General features: G+C 33.3%; 1 protein-coding gene across 1 annotated transcript in view; it reads left to right on the top strand.

Annotated features, from left to right (window-relative positions):
* Positions 1-18,039, top strand: part of LOC111050402 (nose resistant to fluoxetine protein 6) — a 30,851-nt gene extending 12,812 nt beyond the window's left edge. Inside the window, exons 6-14 of the mRNA XM_039438819.1 lie at positions 482-666; positions 2,810-2,970; positions 3,478-3,646; positions 9,754-9,944; positions 11,973-12,105; positions 14,737-14,926; positions 16,059-16,201; positions 17,102-17,210; positions 17,934-18,039. Coding sequence (XP_039294753.1) covers positions 482-666; positions 2,810-2,970; positions 3,478-3,646; positions 9,754-9,944; positions 11,973-12,105; positions 14,737-14,926; positions 16,059-16,201; positions 17,102-17,210; positions 17,934-18,037 — 1,385 coding nt within the window. The 3' untranslated portion in view covers positions 18,038-18,039. The remainder of the gene's footprint in view (positions 1-481; positions 667-2,809; positions 2,971-3,477; positions 3,647-9,753; positions 9,945-11,972; positions 12,106-14,736; positions 14,927-16,058; positions 16,202-17,101; positions 17,211-17,933) is intronic.
* Positions 18,040-26,184: the final 8,145 nt, after the last annotated feature.

Below are 26,184 nucleotides of genomic sequence, written 5' to 3' on the forward strand. Positions count from 1 at the left end.
TGGTATGGCCATGTAGCTCGGATGAGTGATGAACGAAAGGCAAGGCTGGTTATAAAGGCAAGACCGGAAGGGAGACGTGGCAGGGGACGACCACAACTGGAATGGGATCAGTATGTAGAGAGTATAGCTGCTGGAAGAGGAAAGACAATGAATGAAGTAAAGAGAATGGCACTGGATCGTATAAAGTTTAGAGAATGGTTGAATTCAGGCCTACTCACATGTATTAATTAACACCTTGACTAAGCGTAATGGTTATTAATAGGTTTATTGGTTTATCGTTTTTATTCATTAATATTGATCTAGTGAAATTCATCGTGAACTGTCAGCATTGGTAGAATGGGAAGCATTGATTTTATTCATAAGGAATGCTGCCAGATTGAAGTGAATCTTCCTATAGTTTATTTATGAATATATTACAATTTTCAGTTTGCAATGCGAATATGCAATATATTTATCTCTCTGATTTCATTACAATTCATAGGATTTTTGAAGGAGTTGATTCGGTCTTTCTCAGCTGGTAGAAACGGCAGTTACCTGTTGAAGAGTAGTGACAGCTTCTCATCAATTGATGGCATCCGTTTCCTGAGCGTTCTCTGGATTATGATGAGTCATCACTCTCTGTTCGACATTGTCAAGCCGGCTGTCAACTATTTGAACATATCACAGGTAACTGGTGACGAGTCATGGAAATTGGGCGAAAAATCATCAATAAATTTTCCTGTCACATTAATAGTTATTGGTATCCAGCGTTTTCAAATAGTTTAAAATTGAAGAAATGAACTAGTAGTTATTATATTCGTAATAATTTTATTGGTATCTAACACTTTCAAATAGTTTTACGTTGAATTAGTTATAGTCTACCAGTGGCTATTATTTTTCTTAGTTAGTATTTGTGTGGTAATTGTGTTGGATTGTCGATTGCGGATGAATTGAATTGAATCGCTACCCTTATTTCAAACCTGGAGGGTGAGGTTTGGGTGCAGCTGGTCCTCTCTTCCACTTAACCCTTCAATGCAAGTTAAAGTAGTTACATTCGAAAAAGAGAGAGGTAGAGTGAGGAAGAGAGAGAAAGAGTGAGGTAGAGAGGAGAAGAGAAAGGAAGAGAGATGAATAGAGAGGTTGGGAGGGGAAGAGAGAGGAAAACTGATTGATGGCTCCATTTATGAAGATCAAAATACACACTCATATATAAAACCTCACAATACAGCAGAGTTGAAGATGAATCCACAATATAAACTGGAATAATAATAATTCAACTGTACATGATGTCAAAGGTAAAAAAGAAACGATTTGGAATTATTACTAACTTATAGATTATATTGTTTTGCATCTCTACCAATTGGTGGAGCTTTTAACAAATCAATGTCCATTCTTTGGAATGGAAGAGAGAGAAAGAGTGTTGAAGAGAGGGGAAGTGAGGGGAAGAGAGGGGAAGAGAGAGGAAAATAGAGAACAAGAGTGGAGGAGAGAGAAAAAGAAAAGCTGAGAGGAGAAGAGGGCGAAGAGTGAGAGAGGAACCGAGGAAGAGATACTTGGAGAGGGGAAGAGAGAGGTAAAGTAAGGGAGAGATAGGTAAAGAGAGAGAGAGAAACATAGAGTGAAAATCATTGATTCAACTCCTTTAAAATTCATACTCAATCAGAAATTTCGAAAAATTCATTGTCATGAGTAGCTGGTATTTATATCTTAAAAATTTGACAAGTGTTCATTCTTCTAATTTAATTAACCAGCTTTCAGTCTTACAGAATCTAGAATGGATTATATTTCTATGTTCTCTATTCTTATTATCTTTCACAATGTTTACCATTGTACCGCATAACATGTATAGCCATAGAATGAAACGATCTTATAAGTTTACTATGATATAAGTTTTCTCTGGTAGCCTATAGCGTATAGCATGTTTAGCTGAAGCATGATTTTCCACATAAAGACCATGAGAGAGAGACTCATTTGCGGATCTATTGATAGAAACAAACTCTGGAAAATAACTGTCAAGCTTCTCATCAGAAATAAAGTACAAGTCTATTAGCCCCTAGTTAACAACTCCCAGAATAACATTATACCGACACAATAATCTACATGAACCTGTAGATTAGTCTACAGGTCTACACATCCACAACGTATGGTAGATTAGTCTGAAACGGTATATTTCTGTTTTTCTTCATCTTGTTTTGATGATCTATGTTCTATAACAGTAACAGTCTGCATTTTCTATTTCAGTTGAATTCAACATGAACGTAAATGGATATTAGATACTAGTCTAACTGTGTGAGAGGCAAATAACCACTAAATTAACTTGTTCCAACGCCTTTTTCACCGAAATCCTTCGACTTTTCAGTGATTCATAGTTTAAAACGATAAGAACCGTACAAAACCAATATTATTTTTCATATTCATTGAATAAGAGCATCAGAAAATTATTGAATTCCGCTGTTCAAAAACAACTTGTTAAAGAAATTTATCTTGCTCTACAGTTTGTTGTAATACAACTATAGAGTATAGTTGTCTCTGATACAACTTTGTCGAAATTGGAACGAGAATAACGTTCATTGAAAAGAACAATAATAATCAACGGCAACTATCATAACTAATCACGTATATCCTTACAGCATTACAATAATGTATTGTGCTATTTTTCAAATTATGAATTGGAATAATTCATGCTTTGATTATTTATTCATGGAATAGCCTAATCCACTTTCCAAATTCATCACAAACGGCACACAATCATAGTTCCTGAGTTTTCAGAAAAAAATATCATGATAACCATACACTGTTTTTTCAAGAAATCCATTTTTTTATTCTACAGCTCTATTCCAAATGGTACGCCACCGTAATTCTGAATGGAGTTCTAGGAGTGGACAACTTTATAATCATCAATGGAGTTTTGCTTACTTACTACTTCCTAATCAATATGAAAGCTGGAATAAAATTCAACCTGCCTATGTTCTATCTTCACAGACTAATCAGGTAATTCTGTGTGAGCAATAACAAATACTAGTAATGAATAGTTCAAAATAGAATGAGAATACTTGGACAATCAATCAAATTAACAAATTACATAGTACACAGATGGAATTCAATGAGAAATTACATTCTTTCTGATTTGGATTTTCGTTTGATAATAATTTTAAACTCCATACTATCATCAAAATAATGAGTACACAAACTACAACAAATATTATTAATTTTGAAATTTGAATAGTCATAATTTGTGAATGAATATGATCAATTATATATAACTGTTACTTCAACAATCATCCCGCAATTTTTTCATAATTTTTCAAAGTTCATTAGCAACAACTATATGAATTGAAGAGTTTCTTTCCTTAGAAGTGAATAATTAAAGAGTACTAGGATAATTACGATAAAGTATTATCAACTGTAACACTTATCTGTTAAATCCCAATCACTAAACCTCAATATCATTGCATTCGTGATTTTTATTCGATTCAATAGAATTTTCACGATTTGCAGAGTATTTCCAGCCTACTTATTCCAAATCCTGATGACAATGACACTTTACCCGAGGATGTTTGGTGGTCCCATGTGGGAGTACTTCGTGGGACGTCACAGAGATATTTGCCAAAAAAATTGGTGGACAAACGTACTTTTCATCAACAACTACGTGGAACCTGATTTTCAGGTAAGGAATAAAATAAGGGAGTCCGATCTCACTAAGCGTCAAATAAGCAAACTCCGTAGGAAACTGTCTGGGAAATCTGTTGAAATAACTAATAGGCCAAAAGCTGTATGCAATGAGGTTTGTCTGAAACAAGATTGTCAATTTATTTAGGAAGTCCATGGTTTGTTCAATTCAACTAGATTTTCAAGTATTTTCCTTTGAAATGTTACCTCAGTTTACCGCAGTTGAAATTAATCTTTGAGATGGGGAAGGAAATAATCCTCCGAATATTTAAATCAATAAATTGAATATATAGTTCAATATATTAACTAAAATATTCCATTTATTTAATTTCCAACCCCTTCTAAGTAGCAACATTTATAATTGAATGATATGACAGCTCAACAATTCAAGATTTACCCCATTCATTACTTGTCATTGATGATTGTTAGGCATATTCAATAATCAACAATAAGATTGTAATCATGTTTGCAATTTAATATACATAATAGATCAAATAAATAGAATTTCCAAAAAATAAACAAAATTTAAATCAAGTAATTACAAATTTATTTATTATCCTGTCCCATTTATTTTTGCGAAGTAGTTGCCTGTGAATTTTCCATAAATTAATATTGGTTGTTTCGTAAATACCTGGTGTATTGAAGTGAGGAGGCCTCCGTACACTTTATTCAAATTTTTCACTTATTAATTTTTCACTGCACAAGAAGTTCTTGAAGTATCCTTTTTACGGCGAATTTAGATCTTTTCTGGAAATATTGGTTTCCTTGTGATGAGTTGGTCAGCAAGGATTCAGCTTCCATGGCCATAACTAAGACATCCTGTGATACTACGAGTCTACGAGTCTACGAGTCTATGAGTCTATGACCGCTGTACAGCGGAAATTGTAGAAATTACTATGGATACATATGTGATGAATGAGGTTTTCAACAAATATAAATAAATTGCCATTACTTAGGCCAGCTAGAATGAATACTCAATTAAATTTTCGGACATGATTACTTTTCTTTTTTTTTTTTTTTTTTTAAATAACAAACAAGAAAATTTACATAATTAAAAAGGAAATAAAAAAAAATAAAGAAAATAATAATAATATCACAACTTGTGATGAATGAAATCTGTCTTGATCAACTACATATTGTAATAAATAGAAAAATTTAGCATAAGCTAAATAAAAATGGAATCAAAGGAAAAAGTTAAATTTACAACCTCCACTCACGAAATTCAGAGACAGAATGGATCATCGAGCGTTGAAGACGGGGTAGCAAACAAGACAGTGACGTAAGCAAAACGGAATTATCAAAATTAGACAAAGAAACTAGAGAGAAAGAGCAATGCAAACTCAAAGCTACCAACAAGGACAGAAAAAGGGAGAAAGAAAATAGCAAAAAAGAACTGGAGAGAACAAGAAAGTAGATTATTCGAAGGGTACAGCTCGATCCCATAAGTGCATCTTGTCTCACTGAGAAAAACAAGCTGATAATACAATCGAATTTAGAACCGAAATAACAGAAAAACAAGATAAAAATAATCATGTCCAAATTGTTACATCTTTCGACTATATTATTTCAATGAAATATTCCAGAATAAAGAAATCATTACTGTTAAAAATATTTACACTTAGTAACAAATAATATTATAGAAAATCACTAGCACACTTGTTAATTTCATACGACACGACTAGATTCGAGAGATTAAGCCATTTTGTCGTGTAAGAATATTTCAAGGGTACAAGAGTGATTTTCTATAGTATCGTTAGTTAGATTTTCAAGTAGCCATATTAGGATATTTCATTAGAAATTACAATAGATCATGTATTCGGGTTTGATGGTGGGATTTCGTGATTTAAATGAACAAATTTAATACGGACATCCAAACAGAAGCTATGCGTGGTTCAGTTCATTCCTGTGTTGTATAAAACGTCGTCTTCATTTGTCTTCGTTCTTCATTTCTAGGCCCAACGAAATCAATACATGACGGTTTGACAACTTGATTATCACTTCATCATGAAGCGATATTTTGTAATACATAGAAACGAATGGGGGCACCCAAACAGAAGCGATACAAGGTTCAATTTTTTCCTGAGTTGCCATAATTCATCTATGTTTCTATGTTGGTGCTACGCCCAACAAGATCGAACAATGGTTTGTCGATTTGGTATGAGGTGACATTTTGTAATACATAGAAATAAATAGGGACACATAGTGAGATGTGAAAAGCTCAACCATTTCTGTGTTAAACAAAGGCCACATGCAATTCTATGTCATTCTCAAGCCCATCAGATGATATTCATAAAACATGTTCATCGACTTAATATGGAGACTAATTATAATATACAGGAACAAATGGAAGAAGATGTGCGAGGTCTATTTATCAATTCCTGTGTTGCACAAAACGTAATCTGCATCCTTATTTCAATTCTGAGCCCAGCAAAATTCATCCCAACTTTTTTTCTTGCCTCCTTCCTAGTTACATCATACGCAACCGAATAAAGAATATACACAGAAGAAAAAAAAAGAAACGAACACGGATATTCAAACCTTCACATCAATTTGCATGTATTTGAATAAACTCTACATACTGGATGAAGGAATTAAACATTTTTCAAAACGAAAAACCTCCTTAAAAGGAGAACAAAAAGGGGTTGATAACATACAATGAGTTCGCTCTTGAAATGTCAGCATCATCCTCCCAGATAAATTATGAATGATGTCCATGGAAACAATGCTGACTGCTTGTACTGAATCTCACTACGAATACATCCCTCCTGTCATTCTTTCTCGAAATTCGCTTATTAGTGGAGGAAAGATCTCCCTAGAACATCCCCTACTAAAAAAGGTATAGTCATGTTGATAGGTTTATAATCATCAACCCCTCCATAATTTATATTCATATATTTCAGTCCATCCTCATTTGTCAAGAAGAGTACGTACTTGTATTAGTATTCTCCTGTTATCTGAATTCTTCACAGCATCACATTTTTCTTCACCTCCTTCTTCTTCTTCTTCTTCTTCTTCTTCTTCTTCTTCTTCTTCTTCTTCTTCTTCTTCTTCTTCTTCTTCTTCTTCTTCTTCTTCTTCTTCTCTTCTTCTTCTTCTTCTTCCATTTCTCCCGAAAATAGGTTTACCTGGAAGCTAAACATTATGTTCACTACTTACTGATATAATAGGTATATTCCATAACATTCATTATGGAAATACTTGATCAAATTATATGACAGAGTACATTAAAATTATATTATATGATACCAGGGATGAGAATCCAGCATCTTCGTCTAAATCAGTGGAAATATTCTTTCCACGAGCTCTCATGGGACTATTTATTTATACTAGAATAGAATAGCTGCCTTATTTTTACCTAGGAGGGCGGAGTTAGGGCGCAGCCGGCCCTCTCTTACACTCAACCCTCAAGGGTCAAAGGTCAAAGGCTCAGTTGGGTTGAGTGGGAATTGTGCCATTAGAACTCATGAGATAGTTATTTGTGCAACTAGTGCGCAAAGTGACAGTTTGCTGCACCGAAAGAAACGTTTACGCCCGAGCCGTAGGCGAGGGCGGAATGGTTTCTTGAGTGCAGCAGAGGAACTTTGCGCACGTATTTCACATTAAGGTTTTCCTACAGTTACCATTGAATATGAAAAGTGGGTAATTATGGGTAAAATTGCCTGAAATGCATCAAATGTTTTTCTGTGTAATTTTATTATTGATAAAAACCTTAATCCTAAAATCCTAAAGTCCTCGTTGTCCTTGGTTATAATATATAATGAATAATAATTAGCGCGTTGTGCTTCGTTGCACGTCTGCTCACTATAGCAGCCACAGCAGTCACTGTTACCAACTTCATTTTGATTTTGCTGCACTGGTGCTCCATATAACCTACTAACTATTTTGCGTTGCCATGTTGCAAATCTGGAGTGCAGAAAAATTTTTCCCGCACTAGAGCGGAAAAGTGATTCTTTGCGTTCTGTAATCAGTGCAGCAATGGCCACTTTTCAACGTAACTGTAGGAAAAGAATATTTCCACTTGGACATGTATTTTGATTCTGAGAAAAGTTATTGAACGAAGGATAGCAAAGTGATTAGTCCGACTCTTACAAAAAAAAACATTATAGTGGATTATATCTCATCCAGATTGACTACATGATTATGTAGTTGAAAACTTTATTATAGTTTGATTGAAACTTCATGAATATGTCCTCTAATTAATTCTGTATTCTGCAATCATTATCATCAATATATCGTATTGCGAGTAAACACGTGACACTACCCATTTTGCCTTCCTCTATCACAGTCCCTGATGATTAATGACACCAAAGTCCTCCCACTCATAGCGTCTGCCCATCCTTATTGTTATTCTGAACAATGGATTGCTCAGTGGACTATTTTTTCCCGAATACTCATCGGACGACACCGCGAAATCGAGAATTGGATACATGTCAAACTGTTGACCAATCAGAAGAGAGAGTAGGCGGAGTCTTGAGGTGACAGTAGGAGTGATCCTGATAAGTTATTCAGAACTCGCTTATGATTGGTTCCCTGTCACCATTACCGGAGTTAGTTCACGCAACAGCAGCGAGGATAATGGAGAAGAAGGAGAAGAAGAGGAAGATGATGATGATGATGATGTTTTTGATGATGTTTTTTGATTATGATTATAATAAAAGGAGAGAGAAGGTGCAGAACAGGAGGAAAATGATAATGAGAAGAGGAAGAAGTATGAAGGGAGGTAGGATAAGAAGATAGAACGAAGATATTGAGAGGATAAGAAGAAGATATTAATACTGTATCAATTTGACAGGTGCATAGCGAAAAACGTTCAGCTGAACTTGGTCAAGTTGAACAAACTTGGCGGCAACTTGAATGCAAAGTTGAATATCAAGTTGGCCCACAAAGCATCCCAACATATCATCATCATCATCAACTTGTTTGTAACATAGCAGCATAGGCAATAACAAGACTCATAATAAAATGTGAGTCGAGGCCCACGAAGTAATGAAGAGGGAGAAGTAGAATGAAAGAGTGAAAAGAAGAAGCACAAAGAAACGGTACTCCTGATTATGTAACAATGAAGTTCAGTGATCTTGACCATGACTTTTGAACTTCGGATTTCGTGGATTGAATAACAACTTATTTCAATACTGTCTATATTCGACTGCTCTCATAGTAAAAATCATAAATAGACTACTGTCAGAAGTTATAATATTAATGAATTATTCAATCAGTTATTTTAGTCATTAAATTATTCATAATAGATTAGGTATTTATAATATTCCAGTACATCTTCATGCATCGTTATTCGCATTAGATTGCTCAGATCGCAGAGGTAGGCTACTAAGGTTTTACTTTCAAATTTTGTTCCGAGATACTTCCATTTCAAATCTGATTTCTAGTTAGCTAGTTATAACTTCTTATAGACTAGTTATTTTTCAAAAGAAACTCATTATTACGATTACCAAGACCTTATTTATCACTGTTATCCCATAACGATTATGCAACCTATAAGTTAGACATCAGGTATTTGGCTTGCTTTTGCTTTGAAAGATTCGTAGATACTATAATATTCGATTCTAATTCACTTTGAAAGCGTAATAGAAACGAGTACCTTGCTTGTTGTTTATATTATCATTTTCTTAGATAAGATAAGCGACGTACTCTCGGTAATCCTGTTGTAAGGGTGACTGCTTGAGACCAGATGTACTAATCGTATTAATTAGGTTTGATATCACATTCCTGTTGTGTGAAACCCATCCAAGCACATCAAATAAAAAGCTCATCTTAAAAATGTCATTGTTCATAGCTCTTCATTATCCATCTTATAAACATAGCCTATAAACTTGAGTGTTGATAGGAAATGACATTGGGTAATACGGCAAGGCAGAACATCCTAAAGGATCTCTCTGCCGATAAAAGCCATAAGAATAAATAAATATTATTAATCTCATTATTCACACACAAGCATTTCCAAACTGAAGCATAAACACGTTACTCTTCAATATAATATTGTAGCAGTTGTAAAATTGCAATAACTCCTGTTAAATCCCCTAGCCATGTTATTCTATTTGATTGCAGTAAATATATAGTGTGAGTCTGTTATTTCCATATTTTTTGCAGTGTATCCCTTCATCATGGTACCTATCAGTGGATATGCAGCTGTATATTCTGTCACCTCTCATACTTATACCGCTGTATAGGTGGAAGAAGTCACCCAAATACTTGATTTCAGCACTTATTATAGTGGGCAACGTTATTTCATTTGGCGTATCTTACTACAATGAGTTTCCAGCTGGCAGTGTTGTATCAAGGTATGTCTCCTTTGTTTTCAAATATCACTTTTCCATGCCGATTATCTATTTATTTATCCAGAATCATACAACTTCTACAAAAGTACCACAGGCTGAAGCTCAAAACGGTTCCAATTCTAATTTATACCACAGCCCAATCTACGTTTATGTCACTTCCACATTTTCGAGTTATACTCAAATTTACAATACAAACAATAAGGAATGCAGATTTCAAATCTGTTTATTATATTTTCCCTAATGTTGCTCCTCGCGAGTATTATAAAAGTGTTGTATTATCTCTCTTCAAAAATGAACATGTCATAATAATTCTAAATAGATTTCTAGTGTAATTAGGAATGTGATCATAAACGAGAATTGTGAATGTTATCGTTATATTCTCCATATCTATGATGATAAATTGTTGTTGTTTTATCAAATGTTGTAAAAGGATGATTCTCTATCTGCTGCAAAATATTTGCAGCATAAGACTTCAGACATGCTGCCAATTGTGGCAATATCAATAGTCACGAGTAGCCTATGGAATAGTTATTTGTGCAACTAGTGCGCAAAGTGACAGTTTGCTGCACCGAAAGAAACGTTTACTGAGTGGAATGGTTTCTTGAGTGCAGCAGAGGAACTTTGCGCACGTATTTCACATTAAGTTTTTTCTACAGTTACCATTGAATATGAAAAGTGGGTAATTATGGGTAAAATTGCCTGAAATCCATCAAATAACTTAGTAGTGTTTGAATGGCGAGGCGGCTGTGTGGTGTGTGCTGTGGTGGCACTGTGCTGTTGCTGTCCTCGATATAATATATAATAGTAATAATTAGCGCGTTGTGCTTCGTTGCACCTCTGCTCACTATAGCAGCCACAGCAGTCACTGTTACCAACTTCATTTTGATTTTGCTGCACTGTTGCTCCATATAACCTACTAAGTATTTTTCGTTGCCATGTTGCAAATCTGGAGTGCGGAAAAATTTTTCCCGCACTAGAGCGGAAAAGTGATTCTTTGCGTTCTGTAATCAGTGCAGCAATGGCCACTTTTCAACGTAACTGTAGGAAAAGATATTTTAAACTTGGAAAACTCATATTCCAGTTTCATTGGCATTGAACTGTTCCAAATAAAAAATCGTTATAACACGCAATTATTGGGTAGAGTATTTGGAGTGTCTCAGAACTGCGAGTCGCAATTTGCCTAGTGTATGAACATACACTAAGAGGTCCATTTCAATTAGGGTTTCAAGATGAAACGAAAAGTTATGGGAGTAAGGTTTTGGCTTCAAAACTGTTAATATTATTCAAAATGTGTTGATAATTTCACAAATAACGAAAAGTTTAAATAACCGCACATATGTTAAATCTTTCTTAGGAACAATGACACTCAAAGTATTGCACCATAGAAATGTAGATTCTGCTTATGCATTTTACCTGTTGTGTATATCTAAATCGACAAGAGTCTTCAAGGATTTATTTATTAATTTATACATTAATACATACAATATCATTATGAATTAATTATGGATGATTAGGAAAGGAACAACAGGCTTTAAGCCCAAAACTGTTCCTATCCCAAATTTAGAAGGATGAGTTAATGGTGAATATTCTTCAAAAAATTTTAATTTAGTTTCTCAAAAACTTAAGAAGAATCGTTTGAAGCAGTTGCATACATGAAGCTTTCTCTCGTCATTTACCAAAAAAAGTCTTGGAGAATATATTCTATTCAAACAATTATTTTGACACTAAGCTAGGAATAGAATGAGTATCATTGATACACTACGTTTAGATTTGGATATTGGATTCTTTCCACAATATTCTAATTTTAATTTCCTATAGCTAACTGGAGCACGGTTGCACAAAGCCTCTTAAGTTTCAACTGTGATTAAATAACACGAAAGCCAATCGGATAAGTCACATTTGCAAAAGTCTTTCCTTATTGGTTCTTGAAGCGTTTAATCATGATTACCATTCAACAGGATTTTGTGCAATCGGTGAAGTTTGACCAATCCATTAATTATTCTGATCTAATCTGTTGATTATGTTGATTAGTAACTACGACGCAGCAAGGAAGCACGCCGGCCAATATGTTACAACACATACCAGATTGGGTCCATGGGGCGTGGGCATTGGATTAGGGTACATACTCTTTCTAACCAGGGGCAAAAACGTCACCATGAATAAGGTAAGAAAGCAGTTATGGTTCACCTGTGATATTTCCATATACATTCATCTCAACACATTTAAAACTCAACACATTTTCAAATTTCTCGGTCCCCGCGCACAGGCAGGGCCCATGCGAGGACCTTCATTCTATTTAACAGCTGATAGTTCTGTGGGTAGATGACACAAGCTGATAAGTCATGATTTGTAAACTTTTCAGGAGAGCAATTTGAAAGTTTGGCATAGCTGCAAAAATTATCTATCATACTTTTTCTTACCCATATTACACTAATATAATCACCTGATCTTTGACTATTTAAATATAAAATATCAAGGAATAAAACATTTATTTAAATTAACTATTGAGAATTTTTGCAAGTGATGTCAGAGATATCATGCCAAATAATGTTTCAAATCACAATGTAACAGTATAGGAAATATCTTAAAAATCGATTATTTAGAAATTCGAATATATTTTTTAACAATTGATTGATATTATTTACAAGTATTGATCAAGTTAACCAAACTTGAACTGTTTGCGAAGTTGTGTGGGTTATGTAGTTCTCAATATAGGTTTTTGATTTTCAGATTTTATAATAGCCTACCAGTACATAAACTTATCAAATTTTGCCATCTTTTGATAATTGGACTATAATACAAACCGGTAGAAGAGTGTTGATATAGTCCTCATTTGGACTATTTTTATCAAAATTAGGGAGAGGAACAGTTTTGGGTTTATCCTGTTGATTCTCTCCCAATCATTAATTTGATGTTGTAATTAAGGAATGTAATAAATGTAATAAATGTAATATATATATGTACTTCAATATTTGTCAACTTAGGGATTGGAAGATAATGCTCTATCAGGCTTGAGCAAGGCCTATATCTCAGCTATTTACAGAGATACAACATATTTAGTCATCTTATAGATCTAATTTTTCTGAACACAACCATATGCATAACTCAATATGGTCAAAAATGTGACTTATCAACTTGTGTCATCTACCCACAGAGTTATTAACAGCAATAATGGTTATCAATGGTTATTAACTTAGCAGTCATAGTTTGATATCATGGTCATGTATTTGAGATATATTGATGAACATTATACTGTCGACATACTACTTTTATACTCAGTTGTGTTATAATGCTGTGAATATTTCGAGTTTTAATGCTGCCTATAATAATATTTATTGGGTTTTTTGTGAAAATGAAGTTTGATTTGATTTTTCTATATGCGAAGTGAATAGCGTAAATTTTGATTTTGAATTTCTGTGAGAACCAGAATTTAAAAGGTTTATATATGTTTTTCCATGTTTATTTTTCATTCGATATCTGGAGTTTTTCATTTGAATGCCTTCTTTTTTTATTTATATTTCAGAAGTTATTTGATTGACATACTTTGAAGGTTTAGCCTTCAACCGAGAGGAACAGAGAGTGCTTGGTCATGATTTGGAACAATACACCATGTACTGTTTAAATTATTTGTTAATCACAGTCTGAATCTCCGTCTTCATAAGTACTATTCGTACGAAATTATAATTCGATTCAAGTGGATATCATCTTACAGCATTTCCTCAATGTTCCAAAAACTCAAAAAATCTTATCCGTGGGAAAATATAAACTCCCCATTAATTTGATTCCATCTTTCTTGAAATTATTCTAATTATTAAAATTATTCTTAATAAATTATTCGAAGTTTTTTTCATTATCATGTTGACAAAATCTGATAACGTGTCCAATAGAAGTGCAACGATGCGAAATTATTTATCGTGATGCACTTCAGATGTGCATTTTTTATTCAATGTTGAAAAATAATTAAAGTTCACATCCTCTAAGCCGCAATGTGTATTAGTGATAAGGAAAGTCCTGAACGCAGTGTAATGTTCCAAAGAAAGCCTTATCTGATCGTAAGGTATCCGAACATTTTTTTTCAAGAATAATGAGATGCATAAGAACCGGCATAACTTGCAGTTTCATGAGGAAACCCCTTATCAGATTATATTTTAGAATATTTTGTTTGGTGCTAGTCATTCCCATAGTAAAGTCACTCCTGTTCTCCTTCGTGAGTGTTGTTGGTTGATGAGGAAATACTAATTGCAAACAGCCAAATGAAAATAAGTGTAGTAATTGGAAATGTAAATAATTTCAGTCTCAATTATCAATATATGGATGGATCTTGTTACAATTAATGGTACAACCATATTAACATAATTTTATTGACAGAAGTTGAAGGTTTATAAAGTCTTCATAATTTGAGAAATGAGGATATTGAATAAACTTTTTTGCTGAGGGTGATTCCCACATGAGCTCTATACTTGTGCTTTTTGTGTAGTTGAGAAGTTAATATTGTGGTTATTATTCATATTGAATAGTCTTTTTCATTCAATACTCAATGCTTGTGCGTGGGTAATGTGGTGGACTATTAGCCTATATATACTATCAGCGTTGAAACTTCCATATTTTCAACTAATTTTTAGCAAAATACTCTTATAAACTTGTATTCCTATTTTCTACTTAGTATGATAGGGGAGACCTTCCTGTTACGAACTCCTCAACATCAAAAAAGGCAAACGAGTTTACTCTCTACTGAGTATGGTTATCCTCTAATTTGAAAAAGATTTTTTTTAATGTATCAATTTCATATTTTCAGAATATAGTGAGCCTCTGCTGGATACTGTGTGTGGTATGTGCCGGCTGTATATTCCAGTCAATCACCTATTTCCATCAGGATGAAAACCCCTACAACCGACTGCTATCGTCTGCTTATACCGGACTGGGAAGCTCTCTGTGGGCCCTGTGTATATCATGGGTTATATTCGCCACCGAGCATGGTTATGGAGGTAGGCGGGAATCTATTTAAGCTAGATCCTTTTTTGTTTTTCAATAAGAATAGGGAAAATATATAGAGGAATTTCTACAAGAATAGGATGTGAAAACCGAATCAAAACACTGTGGCAGAGTGAACTTTCATTCAGTATTGAGATGATATTATTAAGAACTGATAAAAGCAGAATAGAAACGATGTAAGAATAATATGAGGAATAAAATAGTTAAACATCATGTTCTGGGAAGATAGAATTGGAAGAAATTCTAGTAATAATATATTATCGAATAGACGTAAATCTTATAAATACATATGTTAGAAATCTTATTTATCTCTTTTCTGTATAGGGCTACTTTTATAGAAATAGAAAGAAAATAAAAATCTTAGTACTGTACCCTTTTTGAAATATTTAATCACTGTGATTAAATATTTCAAAAAGGGTACTAAGATTTTTATTTTTCTTTCTATTTCTATATGTTAGAGATTATATGAGTAAGTAAGGAATAACAGGAAAAGTATAGAATCCGTATAGAAACAATATAGAATCAACATGGACATAGTATAGAAATGGTAAGAATTAAATGAGATCTGTTTCAGAGGATTCCATTCTAAAAGTGATTGGAAGAACAGCTTGGTTTAAAGCTGAATTGGAGCATAGAATTAGAGCTGAATTAGAGCTATTGTTTCTCTATGGTTAGAACTTCCTAATTGAAGGATCCCTGATTTACTCATTCAATCGCTAATTTAAGACGTCATCCATTTCTCTCATTGGTTATCGACGCATTTGAACGTCATTTAATCACGGTTATGTTTAATAGAGGAACGTTCAACCGGGAAATTCAATTTGCTTTCTAGGATCTAATAAGGTGAAGAATCTAATCAATGGATCAATCTAATCTAGGATCTAATCAATGAAGAACCAACTTTTTACCTGGAAAATTATTATTTAATCAACGTATCTTCTCCATTCCTCTATAAAGATGAAACCTCAAATTGATTTGGAGGTGCCAAAATACTGTTCAAATGAAACTGAAGGTATCATTAATTTATTCCCCATTATTGTAGAATATTCTTATTTGTTCCGAAATCAATGTAATTTTCAGTAATCACCATTTCAGACATGTAAAACTACTTCATTCTGTTCGTAGGTCCCGTAGGCAGATTCCTGTCATGGAACTTTTTTCAGCCACTGTCAAAACTCACCTATGTGATTTATTTGGTACACGTTGGTGTGGAATACGCTTATTTGGCACTGATCAAATCGGCCGCTCATTTTGAAGTTCTCTTTACGGTAAGTCTTGACTTTGATTTCTTAAGATATTGCTTTTCATTGAAAAAGCTTTTAAAGGCGAAGTTCATCATTTTGATTCCTGGTAGAAGAGTAGATTTAAATGAAAAATTGATCACAATTTAAATGCTTGAGGGATTTTTAGTTGATTCCAATTTGAAAGCTAGTTTTAGGCTTAGTTTTCAGTCTGAAACTAGCTTGAGGAATTGGAAGGCAAAGTTTATGAAAATCAGGCTTCTCACCCAATTTCAATAGTATCGAGTTTGATAGGTATAATTGGAAATGAGCTGGAAAATAAAGGAACACATTATTCCCCATTCAACTCTCATGAGAACAAATGAGAATTTATTAATTTTTTAGATAAATCCAAATTTTTTTTTCAATTTGTTTTGTATCTCTTGAGTTCAAAACAAATTTACATGGTATCATTTTTTGTTGTGAATTGAAATAAGAATAGACAAATAAAATAATCCAGTATCAATCCGAACATTACAGAATCATGAAAGAATTCTTAACTATTCTTCATTGTTGCATTAGTTTGTTCATTGTAAACATAATGACCTAGGTAAATTAGTTTTAGGTGAAATATCGTTTGGTTTCCAGTATTTGTAAAACAAATATAAAGTTTCATTTCGAATTCAAAGTCATGACTTGAAAAATAGTCGTGAAAAAAATACGTAATTCATCATTATTTCAACATACTGATACCAATGCATCAAGAAACCACTAATTCATCCCCATTGTTCCATCTAATCCAACACTTAAAATTTGGTATTTTGAGATTTTTAATGTTGAGATGAGTACAACAGAGTTTCAAGAGAAACATTGTTCAAATAGTACCTATTTTATGAATTTTGGATTCCCTTGGAAAAGTTGTTCATTTTCTTTTAATTGTTCCAATAGATAAGGGAAACAGCTGGCGAAATCCTGATAAGTATCCTGTTATCTCCAATAGTGTCTCTGGTATTCGAAATGCCATTCATAAATGTGGAACGAGTTATAAGGAAGAAATGTGAGTACTTTACTCTCAAGTTTTGAATAAATTGTATAATAAGTGATTGAATGAATGAATAGATGAATGACTTGCTTTTATTTTTACAAAATATTCAATTATATAACAAAAACAATTACAGTTATTAAGGCTAGCATTGAACCCTTGGTCAGCGACCATCAGGGTGATAATAAATGACTGTGAATTCTGAGAATTCATTCCATTTCTTCTTGAATATAATTTTAATACAGGCGAAGATTATAATTATTTCTTGATAATTATTATTGTAATTATGACAATCACTTGATTCATACATGCTATTTTGTCATTCAAAAAAAAAAAAAAAAAAAAATACAATGCTTGAAAAGTCTGTTATTATTTACTTCGACAACTTTCAATTATATTTTATGAGATAAAATGAGATTTATGGTTTTCCTATTCGTCATTGTTTGTTACTTATGTAGCTCATTCCTATAGGAGCTAATTCGTAGCTCATTTACAATTTTTAGCTGATCATGTTAAGTTTGATCAATTATTATTAGCACATTTATTATCTTCTTTCTCGATATCTCTCAAACTTATTCATTTCCAAATAGTTCTTCTCATTCATTTGGCAGAAAATGTATTGTTCGAATTTCTTGTGCCTCATATTCAATTCTATTTATTCTGTTTTTCTTCGGTATTTTCTGATCCATCCACCTTCTTTGATCAGGCTTTTCATTTTCAAATCACTTCTCATTTCAGTTCTTGGATCCCAGAAAAGCAGAGTTCAAGAGTCAACCGAAAAACCTGGAGATGGAAAACAGATTGAGAATTTGAAACTAGTGAATAAAGCATTTGTCAAATGAAACTTGTCATTCTAATCTCATTTATAGAACGACCTGCTCATTCCATCCACATTTATTCGATATCCTATTTTTATTTTTCATCTATTGAGTAGCCTATTCTAATAAAATACATTCTGTGAACATCTCTCTATCAGTAAATGTCCTTGCGCAAAACTTAATTGGAGAATCAAGTTCTTTCTCAAATGATAGTACAATTAATCCAAACACTATTTCTCACTCTTGGCTTCAGAACAGTTTAGAAGAAACAGAAATTGTTAAATTGACGTGGAAAACAAGTTGATGAAGTATTTGACAACTAAACGAATTTGCCAAGAATGCTGTCGTTGAAAAGGGGTGAACTAGACAAGAGGAAGAGGAAAAAGAGGAAGATAGAACAGTGAGGACAGGATAATAATTTGAAGTCAGAAACGAAGAATAAGAAGAAATTGTTGTAGTTTACGGAGAGACAACTTGAATAGGAATCCACCTCCAAACTCAAATATTAATGCCCCACTGACATCAGTGGAACTAAATGAGATAGTGTCACTATGATAGACAGAGAGAAAGTGAATGGGAGAGAGAGCGAGAGAGAGAGTGTGTATATGCGACACCGTGTGAGAGAGAGTTTAGATCAGATTAGATTGAAGTTCTTTATTCGAGTAAGTTCAAATACTGTTTGTTCTAGCTTGTAAATTAATTTATACAATAAATGACAATATGGTTGAATATTCAAAGAATTGCACAAAGTATGAAAATGAAGATTCAATAAAATTTGAATAACTATAATATTGTTATGTAACTACTTGACATGTAACCACTCCTTTATACAAACTACATTGTATCGACGTTATTTCAACAAATTTTATTATCGACTCTCTGAAAAGGATATAGAATAATATCCTTTCCCTCAACACAAGATTGGAAAAAGAGAGAGAGTGTGAGAGAGTGAATGAAGAGAGAGTAAGAGGGAGGAAGTGAGCGAGAGAGTGTGTGTGAGTAGCACAGAAAGATATAGTCTTCTGGAAGAAGAGTTGACTTGAACATATAGACAGAGACAGAGCTTGTAGATAATTGTAACTTCTTTGAGCTTCGTAGATTTTTGGTTATACGATTGTATGACCTTGAACTTAATAGACCTACACTCCGAGTTGTCAATTTATAGATCAAGAAATAGAAGATAAAGAAGAGGAAAGAAATGAAGAGTAAGGAGGCGTAGATGGAGAAGAAAAAGAAAAATCAGGAGTAGAAGTGACGTTATAGACTAAGGTCATGGTAGTTTATTAAAGTTACAAATCGTATAGTTACAAAAAAGAACTGAGCAGTTGAGTTTTAGTTATTTTTACTTCTCCAAATATGTCAAACCCAAGTAACGGTCGTAGTGTGGTTTGTAAGAGATGTTAACATGAAATATCAATTCAAAAAAGATTGAATTCGCTGGGCCAATTCATTTATGTATATAAAATTCAAGGTGAAAATTGACATTTTGTGATGCGTAGTATTCCGATAGTATTCTGAGATTGGATTTACTAAATGTTTGTTTTCTTCTTGAATATGATGGGAACAATCGTTTGGATAAGTTACAATTCATACTTTCATTTTATTTACAAATATTATGTATGCCTAGAATAAGTATTAATGAGAATATTCATTATTGTGTATATGCTGATAAAAAACTTCAGTTTTCCAAACTAAAATCTCCTCACTTCCAATAATTACATATCATTCACAGAGAAATGCATATAACCTCAATTACAGGTTACATGTATCATCACAAACTCAAGACAGTTGAAAGTTGTCTGTATTTTTAGGTTCAAAATTTTGTGAAATAACTTTATTTATTTAATGTGTGGTGATGTAAGGTGCAATATTCGACTATAATTTGCTGTTTTAATCATTCTAAATTCAAAATTTCTAGCTCATATATTTATGGACAGAAATTGAACTTTAACCTCCCACAGTAAGAACATAACATCATATTTTCATGGACATGTTATTATTTATGTTATCAAAATCTGAGAACAGGATAGTTTTAGGCTATGCCTGTTGTTCTTTCCTGATTATATTCATATTAATAATTGTATCAATAAATAGAATAAAACTTAAATTGTATAGGCTTTTATTATTTCAAAGACTGTAGTATAGTCTTTTCTGATGAATTTTTGTAAATAAAATTAAAAAAGAGCTTTCATAATTATAATAATATAGGTTACGAGAGGAACTGATAAAACTAACTTATTTTACAAGAATCTGTTGTACCTGACCAATATTATAAGGCAGAAGACTTGTTAGTTGCAGTATCACATACCTTACTGATCAGGTCTTTCTATGTCAACAGACTTGTTAGTTGCAGTATCACATACCTTACTGATCAGGTCTTTCTATGTCAACAGATATCTATATCTGAATGCAATCAAGATTTATTCATTCACTTTGATCATCAATCTTGGTCGAATATTTAATAATTGCAAGAATATAAATAAGATTAAATAGTAAGAGGGTTATACATTTATCTATTGAAAGAGTTTATCTCAAGAAAATCACATTGATAATAAATTATCAATGTTATGTATTGTTTTGGAATAATGATAAACTTGATTTTATTTGAATTAACTGCACATGCGCACAGATTTTAATCAAACCATGACATCCATGATTGACAGAACTCATTATTATTGGATTGATTCTCCACTCAGTTGATTCGTTTCTGAGCTTTGTTAAGAGCTTTTGAACAAAATATCGTATTAATTAAAACACATGTCAATCCAAACAACCGACTTTTCAAGAGCAGTCACTCATCCATTAAATTTTACTTGCCAGAAGTACATTCAAATATCAAATGTCAAATGTACATTAAGAATACATGAGTATAATAGATAATGTGAATGTCAAGTTCTCATGTAGTATTTATGTTAATAATAACGTATTTTGATTCTGAAACGTCCTAGCCATTGCAAATGTTGTCAGGTGAGTTTGAGTGAAATTATTCGATCCATCAGTAAGAATTTAATTGATTTCGAATCTAGAAGTATTGAATTATTTATTATTTTTCTATTGATGACACACCCTAAAAGCCTTGATCATGGCAGACTGTGAGCAAATATGTCGCTAGATCTCTACAAAGAATACCACGATAGACAGAAATGTTATAAAAAGGGAAGCCTTTTGGAACTACTTGTGACTTGTAGTTATTCAATTTTGAAAATTTTCTAAAGTGTAGAGAATTTATCAAGCTTAATTTTTGAATAGTTAGCTATGTCGGTTGAACGCATTGTTCTCAAGATATGAGCATTGAAGCAAAACGCTGAAAAACGCATCTCTTAAACCACCCTCATCCCCTTAGCTCATGAGTAAGGAATGGGGCCTTTTGATAATGTTATCCTCTTAACAAACTAGTCTCTACAAAGCTGCAAGGTCAAAAATTTTGTTTAAATCATTTTCTCCAAATTCCTTTGTCAATTTGTCTATTGTTGCAAAAATTGAGATTTCACACTCAACACTAAAGCTGCTGCAAAAGGTGTAGGGAAATTCGTGAAACTGTGAATTCATACATCAAATAAAACAAAAATTTAATTCTCTATAAGCTCATGATCAATATGGATTTTTCCCATTGATTTTTAAAAAGTTATAAGAGCGAAAACAGAAAAAAATGGTGGCAAACGTGTTTTTTTTCAAAAATGTCACATTTTCAAGAGCGGATATCTCGAAAACTAGAGATATGGAAGAATTTGTGAAATGGATATTGAAGGAAATTATGTAAGCTTTGTTCTTACATGAACCATTTTTATCTTCAATTTGTTATATGACAGTCGAGTCCTTAGGATACATAGTTTTCGAGTTTTATGCGAGAAACCAAAAAATGGTACCTTTTAACCACCCCCACCCCCTTAGCACAGTTAGTAGGGATGGGGAATTTTGATATGTTTACCTCCTTACTAACCTCAACAGAACTGTGGTGTTAAAAATTGTCTTCCAACCATTTCCCTCTATAGGCTACTCTTTTTTGAGCATTCATTGCCTGGACTATACTCTGTTTCTAAGTTAAATTTCTTGTCAAAAGTGTGACATGAGTTGCCCGCACATGCAAACTTTGAGGCCGTTTTGGACCGTCATAGCGACTTCGTGTGATGTAGCACGTATCTCAGTATCTATTTAAAAGCAAACTGTAAACAGTTCACACCAAAAGATATGTCCTCTTTTTTTGTAGTTGATCACATTTTAAGCTGTAGTCGAGTGCCATTGTTTGGCTCAGAGCGCCTGTGCTGCCCGAGATGAGTAGCTACGCCTATGTTGGATAACGTAGCATTCACCACGCGTATTACGTAGCGTGAGCCATCCATGCATTTTTGAATGAACAGATTTATTAACGTTGGGAGATACGTCTTTCAAATGACGTCGCTCAGGCTACTCACGTCGGTCTAAAACAGTCTGTCAGTGCGTTATCAAGATATTCACTATCAATGTACTCGTATGTATACATTATTAATAACTCACATTGTAACAAATCTTTGACCCCGCTGTAGAAGTAATTAATGGTTGAAAATCAAATTTCAGCCAATTGAGTTAAACGTAGTCTTTAAAAAAGGATTCTGATGAGTTGAGAAGCTTCTATCAATACATAATTTCGGGGCACCCATCGTCGCTCGTTATTTTTATTTATTGATAAACAGAACCATGGCCTACTATAGAAGATAGAGTAAGCTATGAAAGAGCACAATCTCTTCTCTATATCTATAAAAGGCTAAGCCCTGACAGACTGAAATCACACCACAGCCCAAACTACTGAGCCTAAAATCTTGAAATTTTGCAAAATTGTTTATGGTAGCCTGAAAACATCCACTAAGAATTTAAGGAAGGGTTTTCAGAAATTTGCCCCCCTGAGGGAGCTGGGCCCCCCCCAAAGTTTTGTACTTTTCAACCGCTCATTGCACAGCAAAGTCATGAGGAACTTTTTTGTTCAGCTACGAAAAAACATTAGATCTATGCAGGAAAATTTCGATCAGGAGCACATGGGGGTCCAGGAGAGGGCATTTTTTGAAAATGTTGATGTAAAATCACACTACAGCTCAAACTAATTGGCCTACAGACTTGAACCTTTGCACAAATATTCTTCAAACATGCTAGACGCGCACTAAGAACGGATTTTGAGATATTTTGCTTCTAAGGGTTTCAAAGGATGAAAAAGGATCCTATGAAGTAAGGTTATGAACATGATAAGGTGAGTGCCATATGGAAATGAGATAATTTATTTATTGACATGTGATATTCTAACATATGGTTTAATCATTGGAAATAACAATGTCATATGATAGAAATTCAAAAAAGAACATCTGTTCTATTATTGCTTTCTACCTGATTCCACTCAACTTCAATAATATTGTTCTGATAATTGATAAATATGTTTAATGATATTATTATTATTATTAATATAATAATAGTATTGTTTTGATAATTCATTATTATTATTGATATAATAATAGTATTGTTTTGATAATCAATAAATATTATTTTTCACAAACTCTGTATAATAATATGGTATGTGGAACAGCTGCATAAAAGAAATTATCCCAAAAACATATGTTTAGGAAAACCATAGATTCACTTTCGGCTCAAACAAAAGCCTCTCTAAATGGAAGTAGATTGATAAGGTTGACAACTTTCAGTTAGGCCTATGTTGTTTTAACATTTTTTTTCAAATCACTTTCAAAAAGTTAATGTAGTACCTACTATTGTGTTTGAGACACTTCTGGCGCTATCATAGTTTCACCACTATTATGTTCCACAGCCCTATCTCTTGCAGTCGTTGTAAGAGCTGGCTTATACACGTACGGAATAGGAAAATTATGTTTTACGCATTATCACGTCTGAACTACTGGACTAAATAACTTTAAATTTTGCATATAGATTCTTAATTAGCCAAGGATGGTTATATAGGCCTATTTTCAATTCTTCAAAATTTCATCACGTCAAGTTTTCAGTTTGTCAAGTTTTAAAATGGATCCTTGCGGAGCACGGGTTTCTGCTAGTTATTCTCTAAAATGATCGTGTTTATATTTCACAGCTGGCCATACGTCATCTTATGAATTTCGGGGATGCGATATTTTGATTTTTCACATACTAACGTTTTTACTATCCACAGCTGTTTCAGCTGAGGATGAATTAATTATCTTTTCCTACAGTTACGTTGAAAAGTGGCCATTGCTGCACTGATTATAGAACGCAAAGAATCACTTTTCCGCTCTAGTGCGGGAAAAATTTTTTCGCCCCACTTGAATGTAATGAGCTGGTTTTCGTGCATCATATGGAGACCGAAAATTATTGTTTTCTGATCAGGCCGGTAAAAGTTTTACGGCCCTAGGGCTGTAAAATAACCTTGAAGTCAGCTGATTCTGATTTGATGTGAACGTGTTTACAAAATGGTTTATGAAACGGAATCAGTTTATGCTTCTAGAATTGAATAAGTATTCTGCAATAAGATACTATCATTTTATTTGGATGAATAAAATACAGATGAGATATATATTATAAACTATTCAAATTTGATTCTCAGAGTAGGATAGAACTTCTAACCTAAACTTCCGAAGTCAACGATAACAAGCATTGTTGAAGTTGACATTCAGATTTGCCAAATTTCAAGTGTGCTAAAACAGCTGATCAAAAAACTTTTCATTATTTGTGTTTATTATTCAAGAATCAAAAAAACATTCATAATAATATCATCTTATTGTCATTTGGAAGAATAAAAAGTATAAACTCAACCTCTTAGATAATTGAACATAATCTTTTATGTTATTTAGACAAATCAGAATAAAATATAAACATACTTGGACAATTTCCTGATATTCAGATTACCTCAGATTTGCTAGAGCTATGACCTTCCTGTTTTGCTTTAGGAAGTGCCTAATAAACAATATTATTCTCATATTTATATTGTTTATTTTTCTGTGTGGCGAAAAATAACGTTCTCACCATGGGCAGAAATGTTTTTCCGGCTCTCAATCATTTCTAGTCCTCGGCCTACGGCCTCGGACTTGAAAACCGATTTCGAGCCGGAAAAGTCTCGTTTTCGGCCCTAGGTGCGAAATATACTATTCTGCACTCCAGATTTGCAACATGGCAACGCAAAATACTTAGTAGGTTATATGGAGCAACAGTGCAGCAAAATCAAAATGAAGTTGGTAACAGTGACTGCTGTGGCTGCTATAGTGAGCAGAGGTGCAACGAAGCACAACGCGCTAATTATTATTCATTATATATTATAACCAAGGACAACGAGGACTTTAGGATTTTAGGATTAAGGTTTTTATCAATAATAAAATTACACAGAAAAACATTTGATGGATTTCAGGCAATTTTACCCATAATTACCCACTTTTCATATGCAATGGTAACTGTAGGAAAAACTTAATGTGAAATACGTGCGCAAAGTTCCTCTGCTGCACTCAAGAAACCATTCCGCCCTCGCCTACGGCTCGGGCGTAAACGTTTCTTTCGGTGCAGCAAACTGACACTTTGCGCACTAGTTGCACAAATAACTATTTCAATGTCGTTCAGCGAGTTTTCCGAAGGATGAGACCTAGAGCAATCGAATCTTTATATCATAAACCTACTATGCTTCAAATTTTGTGAAAATAGTTAGAGCCGTTTTCAAGATCCATTAAACATAAATAACCAGATATGAAAATAACCAAATATGAAAATAACCAGATACAGTGTATAAATAACTTACAGAAATTGCTCGCTTAATATAATAGGATATTCAACAGATTATGGTGAGGTTCACATAAAACTGTCAGCATCCCTCCTAAAAAGACATCAGTGCTCCAAATTCAACCAATAGTGAGTGATCTCACTATAGGGGAATTTTTTTGGTGCAATTTCCAAAAATATTCACTTACGTCATCACTAATAATTAGCTTCAGTTATGAACCCAAAATGATAATGATAATTTTTAGAGTTGAAATCCTCTGATTTACCAAACAACGCACTATAGTACTCACTGAAGCAAAATTCACATAGTAATGAAATAAAAACACACATATATTGTCAAATTATGGAACATATATGATTTCATTATGGAACGGTTCTACAACACTGACAGTGACTCAGTTGAATTTCTATTCACATTATACTTTGAACATTGGAAACTATTTATACTTTGAAGAATTATA

The sequence above is a fragment of the Nilaparvata lugens genome, chromosome 12, assembly GCF_014356525.2.
Source record: "Nilaparvata lugens isolate BPH chromosome 12, ASM1435652v1, whole genome shotgun sequence".
NCBI lineage: Eukaryota > Metazoa > Arthropoda > Insecta > Hemiptera > Delphacidae > Nilaparvata > Nilaparvata lugens.